We start from the raw sequence: 21,848 nt of genomic DNA, 5'->3' as shown, positions 1-21,848 counted from the left end.
AATTTTCAAGATCGATCATTTTATCTGAACAGCTCCTGAGCTGGAGGAAAGGGTGAGAACTGAGCCTCTCAGGGAGGGAGTTGCTGCTCCTCTCTGTTCTGCAGAAGCTGAGGAGAGACTTGAAGTTTATGTTAGCTTTATTGTTTGCTCTTTGCAGAAATATACACGCATGAACTCTCACGCACTCACACACATTTCTTCTCCTTCTCTTTCCAGTTATATCACCACAATCACTGGAATAACAAGGTTAGAAAAGGATAAAATTACTCAGTCCATAGCCATGAAGGTGGTTCTAAGAAAAATTAGTTTCTAATCCAGAAGAAAATCCACTATAAGGAAAATAGCAAAGTGATGTCATTATTTTCATATCAGAAAAAGAGCTTGTAGATACAGTGACAATAGAATCGATTCTTAGATTTCTGTATATAACAATATAACCACAGGGCTTTAGTTTGGGATGTCAGGGAGACACTCAGAGGAGTAGGATCCCTAGGTGTCCTGAAGAACAACTTCGTAAGAGACAGCAGGAGACTTCATCAGAGAGAAGAAAATAAAAATTAGAATATAGGAGAGCAATAAATTGAATAAGTCTGGGTTGATCTTCATATTTATTTCCTAAAGCTGAGAGGAATATATAGAATCACCAATCTGAGAGAGAAAAAGTTGCCATTTTCTCCTTGCCAAGAAGGGGGTTGATGGCACAAGTCACATACATAACAGAGATGTTTGTGACCAACAGAAACGCCTCCACTTGGAACAGTCCCTGGCCGCCTTGAGTCAGGACCTCTGAAACTGATGGTGTTGTCTTTTCTTCCATGTCCCTCCTCTGCACATGGGGCGGTGGGAACCACCCTTCTGGAGTACACATCAGTTGTTTTTCTCCATTCTTCAGTCTCTCCATGGTGATCAGTGGGGAAGAATCCAGCTCTAGGGAGTAGAGATCAAGATACAAAACTTAGAGTTTCAGTAAATAGCTATATGGTCAGTGACTTCACTGAGAGGGAAGAGGGGGATTCAGAAACTTAGGGAAGAGAGCAAAACTTATGGGGGAGTTATGCTCCAATTAGGGATGAGACTAGTGGGAACTGTTTCTTGTTTTGTTTTGTTTGTACATTTTTATTTATTTATTTTTTGTATTTCTAAAATCATCATGGGACAGGTCAAAGGTTATGATAAATTTCAAATTCAATCTTTTTTCTTCTATACCTGAGAACAAAATAACTTTGACTATGGCATGGATCACAGGTCCAGGAAGTGAGTAAGTCAGTAAGAAAATAGTCTCAAAGATCAAAATCTTATAAATATGTATGTCCAATGGCAGGAAATGATAGAGTCCATTTAACCTCACAGCATGTGCTCCTGTAGATATTTTCTCAATATGTTTATTAATTTAGACACAATGAAAATGAAAAACAAAAAAACAAATAGAGTATCCAAGATGTTGGCCTATGTCTTCAATGGCATTTGCTAGCCTTGGAAAATCAATTCTCGCTCACAAATACAGACAGTCAAAAATTATGTTGAAGGGAGAAATTTTGTCTTTCCTCCTCCATCCTGCCAATTCTGTCAATATTTATTATTTTTGTTTATATGTGAATCTACTTTAGTCTCCAACTCATTACACTTCCCAGTAACTACACATTTCCCAGAATTTTAATAACACTCTGTGAAATAATGAGTTCTGTGTAAAATTACGGAGTAAAATTCTCAAATTTTACTCTGTATGGTCATTTTATGGAGATTCTGGGAAGGATAGAAATTCTATACCCAAAGAATTAAATTTGATCCATTTACATCTGTGGACTTTATGTATAGATGATGGTTCTTGCACATCAGAAGGTTCAATATAAATTTGATGAGTGAAAAGAAATTAAGAAAATTTCAGGTGCCAGGAAAATTTTCTAGGAACTAGCATGTTAAAACAGTAGAAATCGATGCTGAATTCAAAACATCTATCTAGAATCCTTACCTATTATGTTCAGATCCAAACTAGTTGCCTGGTAGACACCATCATTTTCAAAAAGGTACTGCTCATCATCTGAAGTTCTGGCATTGTGTATCTGTAGGGTCAGTTTTCCCTCATCAATGGCATCAGTCATCAATGCTGTCCTCCCTCTATATTCTGCCATCTGCTCTCCAGTCACATGGTCCCCATCCATATACATATACACAGCAGGATAATGCTGGGATCAGACCCACCTCACCTCTATGCTCTGTGCATTAGCCTTTGGGCACAGGTAACAGATTAATTCTATGTCTTCTCCAACTCTGACAAGGATGGGCTGGGATGGTCCAATCACTTTTAAGGAAGCTATTAAATACAACAGACAAAAAACAATGAAAGACTCTAAATAGAGCAAATAGTATCATCAGTAAGAACATCTCGAGTGGGGTTTAGAACCCATGGGCAACCCAGAGGAGCTCTGAAGCTCAAGGTCACCCTTTGAAGAGGAAGAAGTTTAGTTTAATAAAGATAGAGGTTGTCCCTATCCGAAGTCAGAACCATCTCATCATGTGTGTCAATCTGAAAAAAAAAAAAAATCACTGACGGAACATTCACTTGCTCCTAACTATAATTGTATTCAGATTACAGCCCAATAAGATAAATTTGCAATTAAAACTCTTAGAATAAAATTAATACTTTATCACTTCAAATTTGCATAACCTTAAACAATTTCTTAATCAGTGTATGCCTCAGTTTCTTAAACTGTAAAACAAATATGTCAGTATCAAAATCTGGAGTTAAATAACTTATATAAGCTCTTGGATGACCATGCAGTGTACGTGGAATCTCGCATGTAGACTGAAACCTGAGGGCCGTGGAGCAAATCCTACCCTCTGCCTTGGTAATGGGGAGTGGATGAAAATGAGTCTCAGGTGGATTTTTAGTAATGAAATGTGAAGAAACCTTCCCCTGGTTTGATTTTATAATACCTTATGAGTCAAATCCAGCCATCATTTCCGTTCCCAAAGGTCCCACACATGTGGGGCCCTAAATACACACCAGGCACTAATCTTCAAATGATTTTGAGAAAAATAAGATCAAGAATTGGGGAAGTTGGCAAAATACAAAACGCAAAACAATAATGAATATGCAAAAAGAGTCTGATCTTCTCATTGTTGAGAACAGAAATTTTTCCCTGACAGCTCTCCTGAATCCAAACTGTACTACACTTCCAGTTCTCATTGAGCCCTGTCCATTCCAATTTTGCTCTGTTCTAAATTGAGAGTCATTTTCTGTCAAATGGTAAGAATGCTTTCACATATGTTATGATCATTTATAATAGAAATACAGTCATAAATATGCATACTGTCTGGATGGACCAAAGGCAAAAAAGTCCTCACTATGTAATTATTCAAAATTTGCTAGGTACTTCTCTAGAGAGAAAACTTGCTATCAACACAATTTTAATTTTCAGATTATTCCCTTCTATTCTAGCTAAAATTTGACTCCCAGTTATTTCCAGCATTATTTGCTTCAGTTTTACCTAAAACACTATTATCTCCATTCCATTTGTATCTGGTGAAATCTAAAAATAAATATGTCAGAAAAAAGATGAACTAGGGATTAATTTGCTACTATTTCTCCATCCATGTGTCCTACAATAAATTTCTTAGTAAAACAGATTGTTAGGAAAACATCTTTGCTACCCATATGAGGATTTTTTTTTAACCCAGTTCATGGCCCTTGGTACTGTATCAAGCTGGATTACCCTGCCAGGAATAGGTTAATTAAGAGCTAACATTAATTTTAATGGAGATTTAAAAAAGCAAAATGTAAATTTGGAGATGTAATTAATTAAGTGCCTTATAGGTAACAAAACTGTTTTTCTAGGATCTAAGTGAAAATAAAGTTTAAAGTACTGGAAACATTATGTAGCCCTGTTTGTTAATAATTGATGTTCTACTAGAATAAGAGGTCCTTGAGAGCAGCTCTGCATAATCTCCTTTTTTATACAGTTTTTAAATTAAGTTTATGACACTGGTTAATAAAATTATATAAGTTTCAAGTGTGCAATTTGATAATACATCATATGTATATTGAATTGTGTTTTTATCACCCAAAGTTAAATTTCCTTCTGTCACCATATATTTATAGTTTTGTACATAGCTTTATGCACAAGTTGTTTCAAATTTATTGTTCTATTTTATTTTTGAGTATTAAGTGTATGTTCCTGAAATGCCTTCTGAATATCAACTGAAAAATTAAATCCTTTCTAGAGTGTGAAGTACACCAAATTAAACTTTAATTCCTTGACATCTGGTAATCTCAACATCATATCATATAATCCTCCTTCAATCAGCATATTCAATTAAGTAGGCTATCTCATTCCTCAAATATGCTTTAGTAATAGTATAGTATAGTATAGTATAGTATAGTATAGTATAGTATAGTATAGTATATTACATATCATATTATATCATATCATATTTAGACTCTTAGAACTTGATAGTACATTAGAGATTAAATTCAACATGTTCATTTTAAAGAAGAGAAAAATAGGGACCAATGATTTACTTAAATCACACATAAATGATTAAGAACCTGCACTCTTAAGTCAGACATAGCAAACATCATAATTTCTTGGTGGTTTTGGCAAACCACATGTCTCTAGATTGTTTCTCAACTGTAAAATGAGGTTAACGCTGTTAACTTTTATAATTATCATAAGAAAAAAAGTTCTTGTAAAGCACTTAGCATAGTGCCCAGCTTATAATTAATATTTTAAAGAACTAGTCACTGTTTTTATAAACCGATCACACTATTTGCTAGAGTGAGAACTGAAATTTCAGCCTCAGTACTTCCAAAGAGAGCTTTATTTGCCAGCAGCCCTTTGCAGTGGGTCCCGGCTTCTGAGCTCTAGTTCATGGAATAACACAGAGGGGACTGTGAAGTTCCAGTCTCCTCAATCAAACAGCATACCCTCAAAGCTCCTGAGGGCACAGCCCTCTCCCTTTCGCCTGACAGGGAGCCAGGGGAAGCTCCATTTTTTCATTTTGTTTTATTGTGGTCCCAGAAGGTCAGCAAAACTTAGGAACTACATGACATAGGAATATATTTTGTGTACTGGGTCTCCAATAAACATATCAAATTGGTTCAGTTAACTCTTCACCTAAAATCTTCCTAATGGACAGAGACATGTGTCAACCTGCCCCCAAACACTGGCTCGTCTTTCTGATCTGTAACTAATAAACTCTGCAGATTAAGGTTTCTGTCTGCTCACAAGCAGATGCTGTCCCAGATAGAAGGAGTCCGACTTGGAAGGCAAGGCTCACAGATGTGCAGCTCTTCTCAGATTATGGAGTTACTTTTGACCATTCTGAGGCCTTCCCTTTATCTTTATGGCCTAATGGAGTCAAAAGTGTCACACTAGACTCTGGCAGATATTGGGGTGTGTTTGCCACCTTGATTTTCCTCAAAAACTCCTACATAAGCTGAAAGTGTGCTTAAGTTCCCCTAACGTGCACACAGGCATGCACACTTTACCCCAAATCCCCCATACTCCTGTAATAGATGACTTGAGAGAAAGCAGGGTATTGATGAAAGAGACTATAAGTGATACAAGTTCGGATGCATCTAGGCAGGGAGCAGGCTGGTTGTCATGTGCTGAGAGAAGAGGTCATAGAAAGAAGGAAGATGGTAAGGAGGTAAAAGGTTCAAACAACAGTTGGTTATTTTTTAAACCACTTATCTTAGGTACAGTAAAATAATACCTGGAGTTCAACTATAAAGTTAAAAAAAAAAAAGAAGGGTCCCAGGCTACACCTGGGAAAGTAGCTTCTCAAGAGCGATGAGATTAGGACCTACAGTAGTGAGGAGCGCAGAAACCATATCAGGGCCAGAGGATGGAGGTGGTGGGTGGTAACCTCCAGTTTTCATGATGACACTGCCTTCACTCACACTAGAGATGTTTTAGAAGGGACTCTGAGCCCCACCAGCTGTCCTATGCCTCCCCCACACACCCAAAAGCGGCTGCCTTTCCTCCCATCCAACAGTGCAGAGGTTATGTCTGTGTCCTTTACTGGCATTCATCTGAGGCTCATCCGGGTCTCCGCAAATACTGAAAGTGGCAGGTAACACCTTACAAAGGAGCCCGAAGGAGGCTGTGCAGGCCTTTGCTTTGCAGGTCCCTTCGGGTACTAACTGAACCTGAGACCTGAGAAAAGCAAGCCTTGGGTGCTCATCGGGATCACGTGGTGTCGCAGTTGTTTTCTCGCTTTGTCCAGGGAGCCTAGAGGCTCATCTACACCGGTGCATGTAGCCATGTCTACTTACCCAACTCACTCTGGAGTTTCTCTGGAAAAAGAACGAGAACAACATATTAAGCAATTTGTTTTAAGAGAAAGGAGATAAAATATTAAAAAAATAAAATAAAAATAAGTCCTACATTTTATTGGAAAGCTAGATTTATTTAAAAAATATATATACAAAAGCAGAAAAATATTGATTCTTTTCCATGGATCACCTCTAAACAACAAAAATTGCTCAATCTACCACCCAATAATTCTGTTTGTTTCTGCTATTTAATATATTTAATTCTCTTATAAAAATAATACATTCTTTTTATAAATGGACAGAAAGTATAAAAATATATGGACATAATAATTATCACCTATAATTTCAAACTGAAAGATAAAACATATATGTATGCATATATATATATGTGTTTTACAGTGATGTATATAATACATATATACACATATATGGCTCATTTTAACATTAATATATAACATTTTCTTTAATTTTTCTCTATACCCATTCATAATAAGAATAACTATATATTTATAACCTTATATCTAAATATAGATCGTGTCCCCAACATCTTAGTGTAGTTGTATGTTATTTAAAGCCAAAAATCTTTACACTATTGGAAATGTCTGTTTATAGATAGATGATAGATAGATAGATAGATAGATGTAATCTTTATCATTAAATAGTCCAACACCAGGATTTTAAAATTATTTGAAAATATTTTTAATCAATGCTATAATTTATAGTAACACAAAACATTAACACTGTTGTATTGGGGTTTTTGGTTGTTTTTGTTGCTCTTTATTTATGAGGCTATAATTAAGATGCTATTTTGTAAATGGTTGTCAACCATCTTTGATTATCTTCATATAATAGGCACAATACAGCATAGGCAAACATTTCAGTTGAAAGAATATAGTTTTATTTCCTTTACAATGTAATGCATACTTGTGAGTAAAAAAAAAAACTTTAACTTGAAAATAACTAGAATATCATTAATAGTAGCTATTCAATCAAAATGTAGTGTATATATTTTCCATCATAAATGTTTTATAGCTTTTAATACATATTACTAAATGTTAGATATTTTTCTTGATTAAAAAAACATTAGATGCTATGAACTAGTTCTTGGAACCTTTCCTGCTAATTTGAGCATCTTGGTCCTAGAGGCAAAGCACTGACCTAAGATAGAGATGACTAACCCCTTCTCCTCAGTGAAGACAGGGCTGTGGATGAAGCAGGATACATTTTCTGCAGAGGCATTCCTAACCATAAGCGTGACTTCCACATAGAACAGGCCATCTTTATCTTGGAAGTGATACTCAGAGATAGTCAGAAGCTTCTTTCCTGTAATGTCTTCCCAATAAACTTGGGGCTCTGGAAACCAGCCTTTTGCAGTACACACAAGCTGGACTCCACTTTCTACAGATCCTTCCATGGACTCCACTTTCTACAGATCCCTCCAGACCTGTGGAGGGAAGACACAGCCCATGAGACTACCTGAGCCCATGGAGACTGAGATCCCAGTGGCATTGCTCATAGAAAGGGCAGGAGTTCAGGGATTTGGGGGAACAAAAACCATTCCAAAGTCTTTTTTCAATTCAAATTGGAGTCCACATATACTGTACTTGTTCCCCAGCCTGGATCTTTAAATTTTAGTACATGAGCAGTATTTTTCTTTGGATCCAGGCAGGAGAATAAGAGAAAAGACTACAATGACATTTTGCTTATGTCTCTAGTACTGTAAACAAAGATGTTATAATATATTCATGAAGTTCCCTATGCCACAAACTTTGCCTTTTTCATATTAATATTATTTTGTCAGGCACTTTGACATTTTGGATGACATCGTGAATCCAATTTAAATAGGATATTTAGTATAAAGTCAGAAATCACTTACATGGGAATTATTCTTTCCATTGTTTTTGTTGGTGGTTTTGTTCTTGGGATATAAGTAGATCATGGGGTGTGTGTAAGATGGAAAGCTCATGAGGAGTTCTTGTACCTAAATATTCCATTCGATGGGAAAATGTTTTCGTGAAATCTTGGTTTTATACAATCATGAAATTATTTTCTCTATTCAATATAGCTCTCAAATCTAAACGAAGAGGACTACATTGTCCCTAAATGACAATTCTGTCTCTATCACTTGCTATGGATTAGAGACTCATTCCTTTCACCTAGAGCCTTAGAAAATGTGTGGTTTACTTTCAAGTGTCCCCGATAGAGAAATGCCTTAGTATGTGCCCTCCTCACTCTACATCTCAGAAATACAAAGATTCCTCCATCTATCTTGAATCACCTTGAACATAAGAACAATAATAATCATAGTTATGGATGTTAATTAAAAAAGGTATTAAGAAACAGTTTAATGGAGAAGTAAAAAGAAAGCTGTATCAGCCAGAGCTATTATCATCTCCAGAGAACTATTTCCCTGATAAGGTAAATGGATTTGCCTAATTTTCTTTTTAGCACATGGAGGAGTTATTCCTGCCAGGGAACTATATGATAGTTTAATTTTCAGATATTTGTTCTTCCTTAAGACAGATCCTTTCTTCAGTGATCCCCTTCTTCCCTATTCCTTCCTACTTTGCTAATACAAAAGCATCGTGCAGAACCCTGCCATTCACAGTATGTCCAAAAGCATCTATAAGTCTCCAGCTTATTGAACACAGTTTGTGATAATCTCCATAAAAGCACAAAGTTCTTACCTCTTTAGTCCCACCACTAGCTTTCTAACTGGAGGCATTACATGAAGTGTTCACATCTCAATTACTGTATATTTGATGTTGGGTAGAGAACAGCCAATTCCATTGAGATATGGACGCTGGACCGTCAGCTAGATTCACTCAGTAATCAACTTGCCCTTGCAAACCAGTCTGTGTGGCACAAATTCATGCTTCAGCAAAATTGCTGATGACTGCATGTCTTTGATTTCAAATAATTGTTAAGAATATTCAAAACCATGTAAGTGAAATTTGGGAATATTGTTCACGTGAGGTTGCTTTGAAGACTTCAGAACTAGCTTTCAAATGAATCAGAATAGAGGACTGAGTATTAGAAATTGCCTTGATGATTAAAGGGAGTTCTTCAACCTGCAATAAGCTTACCACAAATTAATATGCTTCTCTCTCCAAGACCCTATGTCTTTTCCCAGATACTCACCCGCTACTTTGAGCAGAAAGTTTGTTTCTCCACAATAGTTCCCCTCTTGGAAATTGCTCATTATCAGATGGTCAGATGTTGTACATCTTCAGAGCCACGCTTCCCTTGGCAATGTCGTCCTCTATCCACTCTACTCAGCCTCTGTACTCCTCCATCTGCATCTCAGTCACCTCAGCTCCATTCAGGTATGCAAACAACACATGTGGGCTGGGCTCTGAGTAGTACCACCCTCACCTCCATGTGTATCGCGGTCCTCTTGGGGAGGAGTTGACAGGTTAGTAGGGCATCTTCTCCAACTCTAGCCAGGATAGGACGGGCAGGATCAATCACTCTAAAGTCATCTACAAAACAGTGAAAAAGAAGAACCAGGAAATGCCGACTGGAAGATTAATGTGCTTGCTTTGGAATGCCCAACCCATCCAAATGGAGGCAACAGAAGGAGGGAGGGCTTTAACTGTAATGATTTAGGGAAATCCAGGCTGATGATTTGCATATTTGGCTGCTACAGAGACAAATTTGTGTACCAAAAATAGCATGCAGTTCAAAAATGCGAGTGACAGTGCCGAATCTGTCACCAACTGTGTGATGTGGGGGTGCAAATCCACTATTTTCCAGTACTGAGATTTAAGATTTGGAATCTCAATTTCTTCATCTTTAAGATACTAAAACCATCATCTCTGGGTTATTTTTATTCTCAAATAAATTACTGTGTAACTTAAGTTGGGAACTTTATTAGTGATTTATTTTATATTTTATAGTGATTTCACTTTATATTGTTAGTGACTGACACTGTTATCACATTTCTTAGGTAACAAAATTTCTTAGGTAATAAAATTTAGGTAATAAATTTATTCAATAGACTTTTTTAACTTTTCAGGATTGCTCTTGTCTGAGGTAAAAAAAAAAAAATGAGTTTTTTTCTTTCTTTCTTTTTTGGCCTGTAGCAGGCAAGACTCCAGTTACTGGGGTTATTGTACAATGCAGTTTTTACAAGGACATTTTGTGGTGGATTAAGGGCAATATTTTGTCTAAAGAGTTTGAGCCTTCCAATTAAATGTCGAGTCTTGTTTGACTTCATTGTTATCTGCAAATTGAAGAGATGTTTAATAATTCTGCTTGTTATGTTTAATAATTCCCTATGCCATGTATATTACATCTTTCTCATCCTAAAATGTTCCAGATCTATTTGCACTTTTTCTGTGCAGATCCAATCCTTCTATGAAGGGACCTCACCTTGCTTAGTTCTTGCTCAATATCGAATAGATGCTGCTCTAAAGTTCACTAAAAACTTAAGTAAAGATCTGCTTGCATTCTTCATTGATGGAATCTAAATATGAAGCTAGAGCTGAAGTCATATCACCTAGTTGACTGCTTTACAGGTTAGAAGAGTGCGTTACGTGGAGGAGGGCACCCTCATCACATCACATGGCAACACTCCATATCTGGAACTTGTGCCTTCTGTTGCCCTGTCCAGTGTTTTTCCCACTTTGTCATGCTGCATTTTCCTTGGGGCTCTGATATTACCCACTGACAATGAATTTTCATAATCTTTTTTCAAAGTACAATATTTTGACCAACAAAACTTGGCTACTGAGATTTACAAGTCCATTTCTTGAAAGTCTTCTTCTAATTTCTTATTTCTAAGTATTTTAATGCTTTTTCATTTATGCTACAAAACAGTTAGTTTTCCAGCCCCCAGAGTACTGTCCTGAATATACAGAAGAGAATGAATTAATAATTTAATGTGTTCCAGGCACTGATTCAAGTGCTTTCCATGTTTAGCCTCATTTAACCCTAAAGCCTGTGTTAGCCTCTGAGATGTTGATATGTTGTTATACTTATCATGAAGATGAGGAAACTAAGGCAGAAGGTACTCAAGTAAGTGTTCAAAGGTAACACAGTTGGAAGAAGAAACCCTTTTTGGAACACACATGTTTTGACCCCTGGACCTTCATTCTTAACATCGGACTAGCCCTTTTGAATTGAGACTTCTGCATTGGGACTGGATCTCTGGGACATTTGGGTATGCAGTAAAGGGAGGGAGGGCCCCCTACCTGACTGCTTCATGGTGAGCGGTACAAAGAGGAAGGAGGCAACTGCACCAGATAGACTGTATCCTGGAAAATCCACCATCCTCCCTGGAGCAAGCACAAGAGAAAACATGACCGAATCTCAATGAGGCTGCACTATATCAAGCACACCCTACGGTGTCCTGTGGTTATGCAGTCATAACGAGGAATCAACATCAACCGCCCCACCCACAATCAAACAACAAAATGGACTCGGCTTTATTTCTCAGCAGTTATTGATCATTTCTGACCCCTTCTCTAATGTGTTCTACTTTAAACTATGTTATAGGCCTACAGAAAGATTTCTGATTGAAATAAAAAGCTAAAGGGACAATAATATATACATTCAAAAAATCTCAGTTCCATCTATTCTGAGCATGCAGAAATTATAGAGCAGGAGTAAAATATTTTTCTCACCTTTCTCCCAGGCCCTCCTTCAAATTCCTTCATCACTAGAGTTATCTAGGTGTAGAGGCAGAAAGGCTCTGCATTCTCACACTGCAGCCAGGAAACCCTCATTAGACCCTTGAGAGAACCCAAAGGCAAGAGGATGCCTTAGAAAGTGGAGGAAAGAGGGGTGGAAATGGTGCTACAGAAGGAATGGCCAAGGAAACAACTCTAAAAAGTTTTTTAGTATCATCTTGAAAACACATTGAAATGAATAAAAGTAATAGCCCAATGGACAGATTGGCAAACCCAACATGCCCATTGCACCAGAATTATAAAAATACTTCTTTATAGCTCAAGAGTTTTAAAACTACCAGGGTAAAAACAGAACACTAGCTTTAGTTTTGAAAACTGAAAAATTCAGAATAAAAGAAGTCCAAGTCTTATTCTGATGTGTCAAGTATCTTATTGAAAGAAAAACTTACTTCACCCTAAGTAGAAGAACCTGCTCAGGAGCAGTGATAAGTTGGTTACTGCTTCTCTTTCCCCAGAAACTAATGCTAGCAACATTTTATAGGACAAGGGAAAATCAACGGTTATTGGAAATGAACCAAGTGGTTCAGGAGATTATTTTTACTCTATTATGACTCTATTTACTTTCAAAACGATGCATACTTTCATCAAAATACCTCTAAGGAAACCCAGGCATTATGCCTATATCTGAAAAAGCACTAAAATATTTATATGAAAATGAGACTGAACACTTTGAAACATATCAGTCACTTCCCCTTAGACTGAAGGAAATTTCCAATGCCTCCTTGACTCCCCTGTGAAAAAGAGAAATGTTTTTTCCACACTGAGTAATATCAAAGAGAGCCCATAACACCTATGCCAAACAATGTCACTCAGTCCTGCAAACTATGAAGACCTACACTTGCTACAAACCAATTTGTAGATCTGTGTTCTTTTAGGTCTTTTATGTTGAAGCAGAGGGGGAACCAATAAATGCACTCTTGAAAAGAATTGCCCAAATGAGTGAAGCTTTTGAATAAAGTTGTGAATACGCATTTTAACCTTCATTGGTGCTCAGAGAGAGATTTATGCAAGAGTATAAATGGGAAGAAAAACTGCCTTAGAGGAAAAACACTGCCATAGCCATTCAACTGTCAGTGTGCTGAAAATCTTTGGCACTTTTTTTTTGTAAATAAATAAATGGACTTAACTTGAAAACTTTAAACAAAACATTTTCATTATAAGTTTTTTGACATCTCTATTTTACCATTCAAATGTCAGCCATTGAACTCGCCATTAATGTTCATATGGTAAACTTTGATATTGTTAAGAGATGTGATCTAATATGTTTATGTGTCTCTAAATTCTTAAAATCCATGTTTCATTTAATTTTCTGGATGAAGTTACAAGTGTGAAGATGCAATAATAATTGGTAGTTTTGTTTAGACTTTAGGTGAACAACAATTCTGAATTCTAAGTTCTATGCATACACTATTAAAATTACTAAGTTAATTACCAAGAAAAGAAAATTACAAATTACTACATGTCATGAGTTGTTAGAGGTTTGTTTCTCTTTTTCAATAAAACATCTCAGAACTTAAACTCTCAAAATGTCAAGTAACCACAGTAATTAACTGGTGAGGATAAATTAAGTCAGTTTACAAGTATGAAGTTTATGTATCTACATAACTTAAAAAATAGATACAGTTTGTCACATGCTAAAACGACACATTTTTATAGAGAGAAAGCCAAGTAAAATAGTTCTCAGACACAAGGTGACTTTGTGTTTACTTCTATGACCTTAAGACTCTCACTGTACTTTCTTGAACCTCTTCATTTTCTCCTCTCTGATAAAGAATTATTCCTCACATTTTTTCAGCTATACCATCACCATGTGACAGACAAGGCCACCAAAGCTCAGAGATACAAGCACAACGTCATGTTTGACAGATGAATTATGCAGTCCTGGTTTTCTGAGTGTTAATCTAGTACTCCTCCTGCACTCAGCCTAATTCACAGAAATATTGTGAGAATCGCATAAGCACTTTGAAAAATGTAAAGTAGGTTGTGAGTATAAAGTGGGAGGTATTACAACAAGTGGCATTTTCCCTGTGGAATGCCGACTGTCCATATGCCCCACTTATCATCGTAGCTGACTTCTCCAACTTCCCCTGACCATCCTCCACTGGGGACGCTCCAAACTACTAACATGTCTCACTCGCTTCTTTAGGGGGAGACCAAAAACTGCTGGGTCTTTTCACTCCGCCTCAGATATACCCTTCATCCACACAGCAGGTGTCCAAAGGCAGGTCAGAGCCTTAGGTACTGACTGCAGTGAAAACTGTGGGACAGCCAGGTGGGGAGGAGGTGGCCTGGGGCTTTGGGTGAGGGAGGATTTGTGTTGCCTTGCCCAAGCTTAGGAGACAGCCAAATCCCAGAGGCCCACTCTGAATATCAGATTCCAATCAGAATTGCATGTTCACCTCCTACCAGCTGCAATCCTCTGAAAAGTGAAACTTAGACAAGTGGACTTTGATTGGGTTTTGCAATGAGCTCTTTAGATCTGCAGACAAAGTGATGACATTAGCACTCTTCGCCCTTCCCCAGAAAGCCAGGATCACGTTTGACATTAGGTCTGCACCATCTCTAGAATCCTCACACAGCGTCTCATGCTGGTGTCTATCTTCACCCTTCCCCCATATTGCCACACGTCAAGGATTGCCCACCTAGTACCATATTTTCAGAACACAGTACTCATAGGTCTTAGAGTTGGAAGCAAGACTTAATATTAAATTTCACTCCCTCATTTTACTAATGAGAAAACAGAAAGGAATTACTTTCTCCAGCATCACAGGTCAAGGTCCTTGTGTAGGAGTTTATTGTTTTTCACTTGGGTTCCTTATCTCCCTTTGCTAGATAATATAAGGTTTAATTACTCTCATATACTGACCAAAGAAATTTAATAAGCTTCCCAAAACAATGTTTGGGCACAAAAACAATGACTTACAGACAGAGGTTGTAGGTACATTTTTTTGTATATGTTATTTAAGTTAGATTTTCCTTTAAATTCCCCTTAAATCAGTTTTCCTTTAGTCACAGTGTAAGTACTCCTGGGGTCTGCATATATATTCTCAGGAATTCAAGAGTTCTCCAGAATAATTTTAAATTTAATTTTAAATGTTCATTTCAATGGAAAATATATGTGACAATTTGATGTGATAGGTTTCCCCTGAAGTTTCTTCCCCTCTCTTATTAGGATATACCCATATTTGGACACCTAATCTGAGGTTGCTATATATATATATATTTTTTTTTTAGCAGAATAGTTCACTGTATTTGTTTTGTTTTTTAAGCTTTGGTAAGATATCATTTTTACCAAGAATTCTAATTCTTTTTCTTCTGGCTTTATTGAAATATAATAGACAATTAGTTGCTTATATTTACATTGTACAATTCAATGAGGTTTTTTCAATTATAGTTGGCATACAATAATATATCAGTTTCAGTTGTACAGCCTAGTGATCAGAGAACCACATAACTCGCAAAGCGATCACCCATTAAATCTAGTACCCCTCTTCCCCCTTACATATTTATTACATTATTAACCATCTTCCCATGATACACTCTACATCTCCATGTTTATTCTGCAACTATCCATTTGTATCTCTTAATCCCTTTGCCTTTCTTTTCCATTCCCCCAACTCCCCTCCCTTCTAAAATCCCTCAAAATATTCTCTGTATCTATGAGTTTATTTCCATTTTTGTTGTTATTGTTTATTTTGTTTTTCAGATTCCACATGTACGTGAAATCATGTGATATTTATCTTTCTCTATCCAACCCACTTTATACAATGCAATACCCTCTAGGTGCATCCCCTTCCTTTTAGTCTGTGTGTGTCTTTTAATCTAAAGTGAGTCTCTTGTAGGCAACATATATAGGGGTCTTGTTTTCTTATCCATTCAGCCATTTTATCTTTTGGTTGGAGCACTTAATTCTTTTCCATTTGAGATACTTGTTGATAAAAATGTAGTTATTACCATTCTTTATTCCTGTTTTTGAGACATATTTTTTCTTCTTAAACAAGTCCTTCCAACATTTCTTGTAATACTAGCTTGGTAATGATAAATTCCTTTAGCTTATTTTTGTCTGGGAAGTTCTTTATCTGTCCTTCAACTCTAAATGATGGCTTTGCTGGATAAAGTATTCTTGTTTGTAGATCCCTGGTTTTCATCACGTCGAGTATTTTGTGCCAACCCCTTCTGTCCTGCATAGCTTCTTTTGAGGAATCAGCTGCCAGTCTTATGGGTGCTCCTTTGTAGGTAACTAATTGGTTTTCTCTTGCTGCTTTTAAGATTCTCTCTTTGTATTTAACCATTAGCATTTTAATTATGATGTGTCTTGGTGTGGGCCTCTTTGGGTTCATCTTTTATGAGACTCTATGAGCTTCCTGGGGTTTTAAGTCTATTTCCTTCACCAGGTGAGGGAAGTTTTCCATCATTATTTCTTCAAATAGCTCTTCAACATCTTGTTTTCCTTCCAGTATCCACATGACATAGATATTTTTACATTTAATAGTGTCCCATAGGCTCCTTAAAATATTATTATAGTCTTGGTTTCTTTTATCATGCCATTCTGATTGAGCGTTCTTGGCTTCCTCATCTTCTATATCGGTGGTTTGATCCTCTTCTTTATCTACTCTGTTAATTCCATCTAATATACTCTTCATCTCAGGTAATGTGTTCTTCATTTTTGACTGGTTCCTTTTTATAATTTCCATTTTCATTTTTATGGTTTTTATCTTTTTGTTAAAGTTCTCACTGAGTTCATCTACACTTCCCCTAAGTTCATTGAGCACCTTTATAACCAGTGTTTTGAACTCTGCTTCTGTTAGATTCCTTGACTCCATTATTCCTGGATCTCTGTTCTGTTCTCTCATATGGTTTCTGCTTCTTTGTCTTCCTATTTGGGCTGCCTTTCTGTGTCTGTTTGTATGTAGTAAGCAAAGCTCCTAAGTCTTGCAGTCTTATTAGTGTGGCTTTGTGTAGTAGGTGTCTAGTGGCAGTCCAAGTTTAGCTCCAGCCTGTATCCCTCTGGGGCCACCTGTTAAGATTCAGCAAGCAATCCACAGATGCTGTGCTTGTAGTTTCCTCTAAAGGCCACACCAGAAACTGAGGCCAGCTGCCACCAGTATGAGTCTAGGTGCTGCTTGGCAAGGGGCACCTGAATCACTGAAGATAAACCTGGATGTGGCTTGGGTCGGGGCACAAGTTGAGGGAGGCAGAGTTTCAGATAATCTTCTGGGCAGAGTGACCTCTGTTATCTAGTTCGATGACATCTCAATTATGTCAGTGCTGCGTCCGCACACTGGAAGAGGGAAGGGTTCAACAGAAGACAATGGATACCACTGGCATATCTGTCTGAGAGAAGGTCTTGCCTCCTGCCTTCGCTTTGACAACTCAGTGTCCCCTTGTAAGTCCCTGGTGCCCCGTGAGCAGCCAACCTGGTGCTAGCGTTCATAGTGAGCAGGTCATCCCCACAAAAGTCCTCTGGCGGACATGACCCCTTTAAGAGGCGTCTGCAACTGCCATAGCCTCCCCCACTCTGCTGCTCAGGATGGGCAGCCTCGCATTTTAGCCCCCTCCTACCTTATATCATTGCAGGGTGATTTCTTATTTCTCTCCCTAGTTGTAGTGCTTCTATTAGTCTAGATCCCAGGTAACTTTCCTTGCTGTTTGCTCCATGTTTCTGCCACAACTTTGATTTGGCTGCAAGAGGGATGAACAAAACCTCTATGATCTATGCCATTTTTTTTCTCCTGAGGTTGCTATTCTTAATGTAAGAATTTTCTCCTCCATCCTTCAGTGTAGAAAAGACCCTTCCCACTGTGGAGGATAGGGGGTTTGAAGAAGAGAAAAAATAAACATTGGTGAGAGTCTCCACCCTGTTTCTCTCCCTCGATTAGAGTACAGGGGGCAGCACCCATTTCTATTTTACCTCTGGTTCCTGGAATGGCAGCGGTGCCCACAGACTTCCTCTCCACAACAGCACTGAAGAGCAAAGGGAAAGTTATCCAAGGTAAGAAGAGGTGGTCCCTGGAAGACTCAGATACTGAAATGAAAGTTTGCTGCCTAAAATGCTGGCCTGGAATGATACAGCAAGAGGAGATGTTACCTAATCATCTGCCAGAATCCAGGTTTGTGTGCAGGATGCACTAGTAAGCCAAAACACTGAGAGCTGTTTGGAGATAGAAGGTTTGTTCCATTTGGCCAGAGCAAGAGGATGGGAGAGCCGGATCTCTCAAATCCATCTCCTCAAAAAGCACAAGTAAGGAGTTTTTATGTAGCTAGGGGAGTATGGGAGGAGGAGTTTCAGAGACCTGAAGAAAGAAGCCCGTGTCTATTTAGTCTTTGATAACGCTTTTATTTGCATCAGAATCCTGGGCGTGTAAGCAGTTGGTGGCAGCAACCTTGGAGACATTTTTTCTTTCTGCAAAACAAACTCATAAATTCTCCTTGAGACCCTGAAGTTATTTCCTCCTGCTTGACAACGAGACACCACAGTAGCAACTTATGATTGCATTCGTGAGAACAAAAAGAGGTAAGTAGTTAACATGTGAACAAAGGCCTAATTAAGAATTAAATTATTTAATTCTAGCTGCCAAAAATAGTAGGGACATTAAAATCACAAGGGGCTTGGCTACAGAGATTGATGTTATGGATATAATAGTCCTCATCACCACCATGGGAAAGACAATGATGGCCCAGACACGATGTGACCATGACAGAAGAAGTCAATGCTTCTGCACCAACTCTGCACTACCTCCTACTCAGGACTTAGAAATAACCCTGGGTGGAGGGCTGTTTTTAAATTATTAATTGTGAAAAACACCAAGTTTATCTGGAAATTACTAGATTGACTCCTCTGCTATAAGATAGTATAGTGCCTGGCATAAAAATTAGAATCAGTAATAGGAAAATATAGGAATTTACTTTTTCACACCCAAATTTGTGGTGTAAAGATATTCTACCCATTGCACATATTCCGATATATAGTGCTAAAATTCTTCCAAGAGTCTTAGTACCCATCTTTGCATTTTGTTTATGGTCAGTCACATTAGTACCAACTGACCACTTAAAGAAGCTCTGTTCAAATTGTACATCTCTTCTCAAAATGCCCTTATATGCATTTTCTCAAGGGTATACCAGTTTTGAAATAAGAACCGTGTCCTGAATTATGCTATGAATTATGAACGTCCATTTTGTGTAGGGACTTGGGGGTATATGGATGAAAGGGACAGGAAAACAACTCACAAGCTCAGCTCTCAGGAAACAGAAAAGGCAGGAGGGCGAACAGAAGTGAAGAAGAGTCGTGCAAGCACATGGCCACAAGAGGGCAGCAGAGACATGCTCACGGTCTGGCCTTCCAGGGCTTTTCTTCAATACTCACAGATGTTTCTTCCTCCAAAGGCTGTCATGTGTGCCCCACATTCACGACTCCCTCAGACAGTAAATGACAAAAGGAGCCTCGAGCTTAGGATGTCTAAGATTTTAATTCTAGTTTTTGCTGTAAATTTTGACAAGCTTTACTTTGAATGTCTGTTCATTTCTGGGGCTTCAATTTCCTTAGCTTTAAAATAGAGATAATACATGCCCTACTCACATTAAAATGCTGCTAAAAAGGTAGTGTGAGAATATAATCCTGACACGAAATCTCAATTTAGGTAACAGATTTTGTTATTGGCAGTGGAAAGTCATGACAAAGAGGTAGACTAAAACAGTAGAGAAGATAAATGAAAATTACAATATTAATGTAAGAGGACATCAGGAATCTTGCTACGAATTCAGAGAAATTCAGATGGCAGCCATGAGCTCAATTCTTGGAGACTTTGTGGAAACCTTTTTTTAACAGTTGTTAATTCACTAGAAGGATAATAATTATTGATTTCATGAGTCCCCCAGCAGTGGGTCTTACAAATGTAGAGTTCCCTCAGGGAACTCTCATATCCTGGTGTCATAGTATGTGGAATTCTATAATTCTCTTGGTTTGTTTCTGACTGGAGGGGAGAAGGCACTGACAGAGCCATGAGACACCCTCCTGAATGCTGGGTCTTGGGCCTGGAGTTCCCAAGAGATGAGAAGAAGGTTGATGCACTAAGGTGGAGGGTAGCCTTTCTTCATAACTATGGCCACAGTTCAGGTGGCACCCTGGGAAGACAATCCTGGTCCTTCTGTTCCTCCCGCTTCCATCACTCTTTATGCTCTAGAAAAATTACAGACAAGAAGGTCTGACTCTCATCGCTGCTGTTCGGAAGAAGCCTAAGGCTCTGAAATATTGTTTAAAATGATATTTCTTAGGTTGGGTCTTCTTGCAAATGACTTTGAGAGAGGAGTGTGATTCCCTCATTTTAATTCCAGCCTGAAACGATGAGTTTGGACCACCCACTACAGGATCAGTAAGGGTGGAAGAAGATTCTAGAGAGGCTGTATATGTAGGACAGGGACACGTCAACAACTCTGACCTCTGGGAAGGCTACATCTCAAAGTGGTGTGTTCTGAGGTATAAAAGACTAAAGATAAGCTCAAGTCCTGAAGGGATAGAAATAAGAAATTCTGTGTCCATTAGAGTCCATCGAGTTAGAGATGATACAGGAATAAACTCTTGAGAAACAGCTTTCAGGGCTCCTTGGTGTGTTAGCCTCCCCATCCTACTCCAGCTTATCCAGTGTTACCTTGGCCTCAGCAGAGGACACATGGACATGGAATTGGGCTGCCCCACCTGAAACCTCCAGGGCTTAGGGCTTTGACAATGTTCCTTCAAATCAAAGGGAAACACAGTGTTACCAAGGAAGAAAAAGAATCAGCGACAAAGCGAAATCTTGTGAACTGAGCACTCATTTAAAGGAGAATGAAGATGGTGATTTCTGAAGTTTATGCCACCAAAATCAGGTAACTGTAATACAGCAATTCCTCCCACGGACTCTTGCCCAGACCCAGCATTCTTAACAAATCTCCCACATTATAGATTTTCCACCAGAGGTCAGTCATAGTGGTACTTGACATACCCAGGGATGAAGTACTGAAGTGATTCCTAGTTCTGATGGACCTACAGTCTAAGCTGAAGGGCTCATTGTACTGTTAGATCATAGCTGTCTTAGAATCCAAAAAGTATCTGACAAACCAAAACCTCTGAAATGTTTAATTTTTTAAAAAGTACCTTAAAATTTTAAATTTTACCTTTAAATTCACTTTTATGAAAAAGTTACAAAAATGCAAAAACAACCAGTAATCATCATTCATGATTTTTATGAGTTTTGGAAAATGATAAAATTATATAAAATTGATTTCGCTCCAGGTTTTAGCCTGTGAGGAGTGAAGTTTCTGGGAAGAGATATAAATATTGGTGAAACTCACACCAGTCATCAGTGGATGCCTCACTTGGAGAAATGGGGGGACTGCAGAATGCCCGTTAATACCTTCACACTGCTCCCAGGACTCCAGAGAGTACACTCACAGAGATAGCCAGGCATGTCTCACACTGGAAATAGAAGAAGCTTTTGAAAGTTGGGAGTTAGACTGTCAAAGAAGATGGTGATTTCTGAACACACCAACCTACCAAGCCTCCAGCTTTTGCACCCGTGTACGCTGCCATACTTGTACCCGGCCCTCTTCATGCCACTCCCAAGCGGAATTATTGCAGTTCCGCATGTGACCAGTTTATGGCATGTTTGTCCAAAAACGTGCACCGGATTTCAAAGAGGCATAAAGACTTTTGAGTGCAGGAGGAAGGACTTAGAGTCGTGTCCTCAAACGTCCCAGATCTTAACTTCCAGTTGCTTCCTCTTCTAAATTGTGCAGAATGGGAGCAGGAATAATAGGAAAATTGCTGCTGCCTAATATGCTTCAATTTCCTCGAGTCCCAGAAGAATTTCATAATCGAACCACCCTGGCGATGGGAGAAGAGG

General features: G+C 38.2%; 1 protein-coding gene across 1 annotated transcript; it reads right to left on the bottom strand.

Moving 5' to 3' along the window:
* Positions 1-640: 640 nt before the first annotated feature.
* Positions 641-11,551, bottom strand: BTNL2 (butyrophilin like 2). Its single transcript, XM_039856158.1, is given in 8 exon segments — positions 641-927; positions 1,970-2,311; positions 6,278-6,298; positions 7,436-7,703; positions 9,426-9,471; positions 9,473-9,645; positions 9,647-9,759; positions 11,473-11,551. Coding segments are annotated over 8 exon segments (1,329 nt in total).
* Positions 11,552-21,848: the final 10,297 nt, after the last annotated feature.

The sequence above is a fragment of the Pteropus medius genome, unplaced genomic scaffold (assembly GCF_902729225.1).
Source record: "Pteropus medius unplaced genomic scaffold, Ma_sr-lr_union100, whole genome shotgun sequence".
Taxonomy (NCBI): Eukaryota; Metazoa; Chordata; class Mammalia; order Chiroptera; family Pteropodidae; genus Pteropus; species Pteropus medius.
The sequence above is the reverse complement of the archived record's forward strand: the minus strand, read 5'-3'. Positions and strand labels throughout refer to the sequence as shown.